The 7842-nt window shown below is 39.3% G+C and overlaps 1 protein-coding gene across 4 annotated transcripts in view; it reads right to left on the bottom strand.

The window, feature by feature from the left end:
- Positions 1–1686: 1686 nt before the first annotated feature.
- The window catches only part of LOC102223655 (synaptotagmin-7-like), a 35999-nt gene continuing 29843 nt past the window's right edge, over positions 1687–7842 (bottom strand). For 3 of the 4 annotated variants that reach the window (XM_023348343.1, XM_014471747.2, XM_023348342.1), the window contains 4 exons: positions 6892–7061; positions 6447–6561; positions 5185–5384; positions 1687–3956 (listed from right to left, as the gene is read on the bottom strand). In XM_023348343.1, the coding sequence (XP_023204111.1) occupies positions 3852–3956; positions 5185–5384; positions 6447–6561; positions 6892–7061 (590 nt within the window). In that variant the 3' untranslated portion in view covers positions 1687–3851. The remainder of the gene's footprint in view (positions 3957–5184; positions 5385–6446; positions 6562–6891; positions 7062–7842) is intronic. The other variant, XR_001351223.2, reaches the window with a different exon arrangement.

Raw genomic sequence — 7842 nt, 5'->3', positions numbered from 1 at the left:
CCCCAATGAAACATTGGTGTACTTCAGTATTTGACACTTTGACATGCATAGGTATTATACAGTAATATACAGTGATATGAGTCTTCTTATTTAATGAGCTTTATATAACTCAACACAAGTCATTTCTTGTACAAACGTTTGGTTAAAAAAACTATTATATTACACTGGAAATTTAAATATGTTTAAATAGATGTATTTGAGTACATTTGACATTAAATTTTAATTAATCGAAAAGCACAGTACTGATACTGTAATTCAGCTAAATATTATAGCTACTTCCTGAATAAAGTGCCAAGGTGTAGAAAGATTGGGGACTGCTTTAGGGAAACACCGGGACAGAATTAAGCGTAAAACTTTACAAGAGTGCATTAAAGGTGAACTGCAAACAACTGGGATAAACGGCAAACTAGGAAAGAGCAGAGGTATCTATGAGCATCTAATTAAGTTTTATTGTTGCTGCTTTATTTCCACAGGTATGAAGCTAAGCTGAATGTTTCTGACAAACTGGACAACTATTACTGCATTAGATAACATCTAATCCACTCCTGCAGTATCTTATAGAGGCAGACAAGTCAATCATCTAATATCGCACAAGCTGTCCGTCATTTATAATTCTGATGAAGTGCAACTAAAATTCAGAACATGGTTAAGAACTACCTTTTCCTGTCAGTGTATATATATATATATATATATATATATATATATATATATATATATATATATATATATATATATATATATAAACTGTTCTTTCTTGAACTTTCTTGGACTATAATCATCATTATTATTTTCTTTCTTGGACTCATTCAGAATAACAATGTGCAAGCTGTGGCTTTGAGCTCTGACAAGCTTGATGTTAATCGACACATTGTGTAATAGCACTGTTGTGCTGGCCAGTCTCCATGAGACTAGCAAACGTGCCTTGAATCTCCATCCCAGCCTGACATTTCAAACATCAGTGGACTCCCACCAGGAGTCCTGCAGTTTCCTTCCCAATACACACACAAGCACACATAAGTACTCTGAGATTCAGAAGAAAAAAAAAACACAAAAAAGACCAAGAAGAGGAGGATGAGAGCCCTGCATCCTCTGTGTCCTTCGCTTCAACTCCAAACCCTGAAAACACCAAGCAGACGTCACCTGTCCCCCGCCGACTGCAGCCAACCCTTCCAGATTCTCCTCCCTTGATTTTCACCACAGCTATAATCATCACCATCATCATCATCAAAAACTATAATCATCATTATTATTTTTATTACATTTTCAAAAAAGTGCAAAATGAACTTCCCCGTGCCCTCGTTCAGAAGGCAGGGCAGTAGAGGATGGGGAAACAATGGCAGTAAGAAGAGCAAGAAGAGCGCGAGAGAAGAAAGAGAAAAGAGAAGAAGATTTCTGTAAAGTTCAGTGTGTTGCTCCTGTAAATGCACACTCAACTGGCAGAAGGCATACATTAACACAGCAGTCTAACTGTACAGTCCAACCTGCTGGAGGTGGACACCCACCAGCATGACAGAAGAGCAAAGGGCGAAGAGAAGTGTGTGCACACAGCTGATTCCATGTGCACAGACTTTGCTTTCAGCCTTGATTTTTCTGTGAACATTGGAAGATTTCAATTAGTTTCCTCGGTTGGCGATGCATGAAAAGTGACATCCTAGGATTTCATCTTCTTTTTTCTCTCTCCATGTCTTTTTTTTTTCTTTCTGGAAAAATCGGGACGAATCCATGTCACAAGTTTGTGTCCCCTCTTTTCCCAGCTTTGGAAAGTTTAGTTGCTTTTTTTAATCTCTATTTTTGTTGGAGCTACAGCACAGCACCCACAGCACACAGACGACAAGGAAGGCTCCAGAAAGAGGGTTGTTGTGAGAGGAGTGGTGGGGCAAAGTAAGTCACTAATATTGTGCCAGAAGGAAGAGAAGAGGAAAAAAGAGTACAGAGAGGAGAATAGAAGGAAGAGAAGAGACAACAGTGTGAACAAATCCATCCTGAGTTCAGCTTGTTTCATCACAAACCGATTATCGATCACTTTCAAAGACTTTGGCTGAACATTAAACCATTCTTGAGTAAAGGAGAAAAGGTTTGCTATGAGAGAAAAATGTAATACACTTGAGACAAATAACGAGAACAGTAGGGTCAATGAAAAGACTAATGAAACAGGGAAACAGGTGACAGAATATGGCTAAGATATAGTTAACTATTGTTCATAGGTGAAACCCTGCCAGTCTACATAGTTAAATTATATCTTCATAAGATGGGTACAGGTGCATCCTAATGTCACAGAAAAGTTAATTAATTAATAAAATTAATAACTAATAGAGATTCACTACAAAGATTATATATTTGGAGCATTTATGTCTCTTTATTTTGATCATTACTGATTACAACTAATGAAAACCCACATTTCTGTTTCTCAAATAAATTGAATATAGCAGCAGACAGAGACTGACATTCTGTACAAAGGTGGCAAACCACAAGAGTGTGCTGCTAATTGAAAAGTTGAGTGGAAGGAAAAAGGGTGGCAGAAAATCTGGCACAGGCAACAGGGATAACTGAAGCCTTGAGAGGATTCCAGCTCATTTATGATTTTTGGTGAGAATCACAAGGGATTGACTGTGGCTGGAGTCAGAGTGTTAAGAGTCACTGCACACAGTCATTTCCAGAATATAATCTGCAACTGTTACCTTCCCTGTGTTAAGACACTGCTGAATGCAAGACACTGACAAATACTTCTTAAAAACGACATGTCCAAAGTCCTCTCTTCATTAGAAAAGCAGATTTTATTTTTCATTGGTAAATCAAGGTCCCAGAGACTGGAGATAAAGGGAAGAGGCACAGATTTCAAGCTGGTTGAGGTTGTTCTAAAGTATTTTATAAAGTCCAACATCAGGAGAGAGGCTTACCAAAAAGGTTTTAGAGCACTCCATGTTTCACTCTGCTGACGAGGTTTATAGAAGTGCAGATTTTATTTTTCCAGCAGAATATGGCAAAAGTGCAAACTCTCCTGGTCTGAAGCTCAAACATTGTCGAGCCTCCAGAGCCAACAATGAGGATGGACTGCAGGCTGGCGCATACATCTGCAGAGCCACAGGCTGGTGGCCCCGGTCAATTGTTGAGTACATACAGTACATGTTGTAGCACCACAATGCTGTATTACTTTTTTTCATTGGTCTTATGTAATAACCTACTTCTACGAGAAACTGAATTTGGGGTTCATATTAGCTGTACATCACAGTCATCGAAATTAACAGACATAACGACTGGAAATATATAATACTCTAGTTTACTGACTTGGTATGCAGTGAGTTTCACTTTTTGAGCTGAATCACTAAATTAACAATACAATGGTGTTGTAATTTATTGACATCCACTTGTATGTTCATACAGTGCCTTATGTATTATATTGTATAACTGTACTATTTATACGACAATATCAAATGAGTTCAAATTATTATGATTCTCTAAGATACCAACTTGTTTAACTGGTCAGGGACTGCAGCGACAAATAAACAGATCATTAGACCTCCATGGGCCGATTGCATAAGGACAGAAAGACAGACAGACATACAGACAGTCAGAAACAGGGGGACTATTGGCAAAGTGGCGACACAGAAAAAACATACAACAGCTCAAGGGGAGAGAAATTCAGAGAGAAGTGGAAGAGGAAATTGAGATTCTAAAAGAAAATGGAGAAGAGTTTAAAGGTTTAAGAGAGCAGATGGCTAATTGTACCCGTGTTTCGCAGCCTGGCAGCAAGTCAGTCTTGTGCATAAGGACGGGAGCGGGAGTAGGGGAGAGAAAAGAGGGGTGGGAAGTAGGAGACGGGAAGTGGCCATGGAGGAAGCTGGGTGGTGCGATCAGGCCTTAAGAGCGTGCCACTGGGCGACGTTAGTACGCGGCCGAGCGAGCATGTCCTTCCAATGCTTTACTTCTGCTGGCCCGCTCTTCCACGATAGGTAGATCTGAGAGAGGGGAAAGAAACAATTATGCACACTTCATGAAAATTTGTAAACTACTGAGGAAAAAAATTTAAAGATGTATGGTCCATCTCTTCCAAGTCAATATGTCTTCACGTGTGTTGGTATTTGGTATCAGTTAATGCTGAAGAACAGAAATAAGTCAAAAAACAGTGAGGTGAAGCAGTAATAGCTGTCCCTGTTCACTCACAGGCTGTATTACTAATAGGCATCGCATTATTAATGCCATTGTTACCTAAATTAATGAAGCTAGAGGTTGAAATAGTCAGTATTCAAACAAAGGAGAGAGTTTTAGCTTTTACTCTAAATTTTCTGTAAGTTTTTAAGTATCTTAATGCAAGCTTAATGCTAACTCATACACAGGATCAGACAGCTGGTTGGTGTTGTTCAATAGAATTGTTCAAATTTCTTAAAAGTGGCATGGTTTGTCATGACAAAACCTGTTTGCTCAAGTTCACAACAGGTGACATTTGCCTAACTCAGAGCAAAATTGAACCATTAACAGCAGTAGAAGGCCCCATCTAGTGACTTAAGGTAATTTTAACATCAACTGGATATTTGAGCCTGTAAGTGTGGCTTGTCTAAGGAAGAAATAGCTTCAGGATGTGCAAAGTGAAGCTTTGGCCTTGCGGTCAACGTTGGTGTTTCTTTGAAACTGTCCCTCTACACTTTTCAGCCACCCTGCTTGCAGAAATTTGACCCCTCCCACACAGGCAATTGATGATTTGCAGAAAGTACAATCCAAAGTATTTATCTTTTCATAACCAAGCTTTTATAATAAGCAGAACCGTGTCTATCCAGAGACTTTGATTGAAAAGTCAACTCACTGCAACCAAATCAGATTTTATTGAATTCAATTAAGCTTTGCTAAATCCAGCAGGCAGTTTGAAAGAAAGTGACCCAAATCCTGTTATTAGACCAGATTTGTCTAACAACAGGACAATTTGAGCAAACATGCAAAATCTCTTAAGTTTTGGAACTACACTGAATAATATTCCTTTCCTATAAAAAGAAATTAAAATAAAATAAGTCATTCTGCTTAATTTGTCTTTAGTTTGTTTTTACTTTCTGCTTAATTTGTCTTTAGTTTGTTTTTACTTTCTTGGCCCACAAGCACTGTTGTCTCTAAGACTCTTCAACACACCAAGCTAACCCATGACACCTATCTAAAAATCTCTGCAGACTCCCCGCAGAAGTTCATGTCATAAATTACCTTGCCAATAACATCGTTACGGCTAAGCCTGTCCTTGTCCATGACGGTGATGATAATGGTAGTCTCCCTCAGCACATGGGCAGGGACATCAAAGGGGAAGGACTCGTTGAAAACTGGATTCAGACAGCGCTTTATCACCGGCGTCTTCTTCTTCTCAACACGCTTGTCCTTGTGCATGAGCCACACCTTTACGTAAGGGTCTGCAGAAAGGACATAAAAGAGCTCAAGTTTTCGCAAGGGTAACTAAGAAAATGCCTATGGATGTTTTTTTACTCTTTTTTTTGCTTTCAGGGTCAACTTTGCAATTACCCTCTTGATTGTTATAGACAGGAAAGGCAGCAGGGAAGCAGAGACCTCGATTGAGCTCAAGGTCAACCTATTCCCTGAGCTAGCAAACATACAAATGAGGAAGTATTTATGGAAATGGGGCTTGGGATTCATACAGCAAATTCTGGAGCAATTTTATATCTGGTAATAGTAACTGCAGGAAACTCTAGTTTTACCAAAAAAAAAATTGTACAGAAAGTGTGTCACAGCAGGACTGGATACTTTTTTTTGAACCAGAAGAGACCAGAGTGTTCTGATGCACATTTAGCTAGGAGGTTCAAGATCGTCATAGATATACAGGCAGATAGAGGTCAAAAGATATGCTTGATGTAATGTCACCTTTCTGCTGTGACTATGAACAGACGACAGTGACTAGAGTACCAAAGTATTCAAATGCCTTGAATTTTTCCACATTTTGTCAAATTACAACCTTCAGTGCATTTTATTGGAATTTTACATGACAGACCAACACAAAGCACGGCATTATTTTGAAGATGTAAAGAAACAAATTCTGGGAATTATAGACTTTTGACAAATAAAAGTCTGTAAATTTATAAAGACAGAAAGAGCTGCAGCTCAGTGATCATTTTTCAGTCCTGCTGTGCAAGGAGTAAAGACTAATGCTGACTTCCTCGGTCACTTAATGTGAAAACATTGGTGCGCATCGAAAGTACTTTCTTTGATTTGAACAATTCTTTAAAAGCGCTCGATTTTTTTTTATTAGTACTAAAAGTGAGGAGACCTTTTGCCACTGTAATATGAAAAAAAGTGTAAAGAAATTCTTAGCAAGGTACTCTTCCTTCTGTGTTGACCGGTCAGTAAGTACCTTGTACTACAAATTCAAATTAAAACCTCAAAACTTTGAAAGTCAAGGCAAAGGCGCCAAACTGAAAAACATAGATTTAAGACTGGGACAAACAAAGCAAAGATTTTACCCGAGGTGCCCCCGATATCCATGGCTTTAAGGTGGCGTGCTTTGATGATGTTCACAGTGATGGTGTTGACAGTGGGATTATAGCAGAGAGACACCAGCAGGTCGCCTCGTCTCCCCTGCAAAAACGAACACACACAAAAAAACCCCCAAAAAACAATGGAGTGTGAATCATCCGGTCTAAGATCAGATTTCATCAGGGGATATCAAACTCCAGATTACTCACTGCCTCGTTGTGCAATGTTACATCACTGCCCTTTCTGCTCTAACTCCATGTGCCAAATACAGATGGTCCAGTGACCGGGCTGGCTTAGTTATGATCATTGCTCACCCAAAAATCACATCAAACATGATGAAGGCTGCGACCAACCGTGTCACACTTGCTTTAACAAATTACACTGGGATTAAAAGTGAGCATCAGCCGTAGTTCTGTCTAACGGCCCTCTTACACTGCCATCACTGCAGGGCTTAAGCTCCTTCCAGAAGGTCTTCAGCTGGCCCAGTTCCACCTTGTTCAGGGGGATTGACACCTCTCCGATGGGGTCGTTCCTGCTGAAGCGGTCGTAGTCCAACACCTGGAGGTAGAGAGTGCGTTCTCTCACCTTCTCGTAAGGGAAGCCTAAAGCAGACACAGGAAGCAGATAACACTGTGGGCGGAGAGGCACAGCTAAGTGGCAGATTGCGAAAAGCATGTTCCTGACAGTACAGAGGGAACAGTAATGTGCAACATGCTTCCAGGGAAGAATATGACAAAAATGCCAACGCGTGGAGCATAAGCTGTACTGCTGTCACAAAACTAATCGCATACAAGCTTAAAGGGCTGTAGGTATGGAAAAGGTTTGAGAATATTCCACCCTATTTTGTCAGCCCATCTCAAAAGTCATAAAAACAAGAAGAAAAAAGCACTTTTGTCTTTGCTGATGACAAACAGCCTCGGCAGCTTACAAGATGATGATTATTATTACAGCAAGACAGAATATTGGTCTGCTGTTTCTAGGCTGGAGGTCTAATCAATAAAAAACTTGCTCTAATTTCACACTTTGGTATTGAGTTTTCACACAACTAACACAAAGCTCCTTTTAAATCGAGAAACAGGTCTTTGTGGAATCTGCCAAGCTTGCTGCAAATTAGCTTTATCTCTGTATTACTTGATGAAAAAAAGCGAAGAAACCAGTTTTATGGTCTGAAAACTGCAGTGTCTTAACAGGTGGAAAATTAACACAATATTTACATTTCTATTCACAATGCCAGCTTCTTAGTTATACATTCAGACTGTTTAAAATATATAGGATTGAGGTTGCTATTGTTTATGGTGTAAGAAAAATTAAACAAGTACATTTTTAACACAACTGTGACATATTCACACAAAAAGCTCCTCTCAAACAATAACTATTCCTACA

Source organism: Xiphophorus maculatus, chromosome 2 (assembly GCF_002775205.1).
Source record: "Xiphophorus maculatus strain JP 163 A chromosome 2, X_maculatus-5.0-male, whole genome shotgun sequence".
Taxonomy (NCBI): Eukaryota; Metazoa; Chordata; class Actinopteri; order Cyprinodontiformes; family Poeciliidae; genus Xiphophorus; species Xiphophorus maculatus.
The sequence above is the reverse complement of the archived record's forward strand: the minus strand, read 5'-3'. Positions and strand labels throughout refer to the sequence as shown.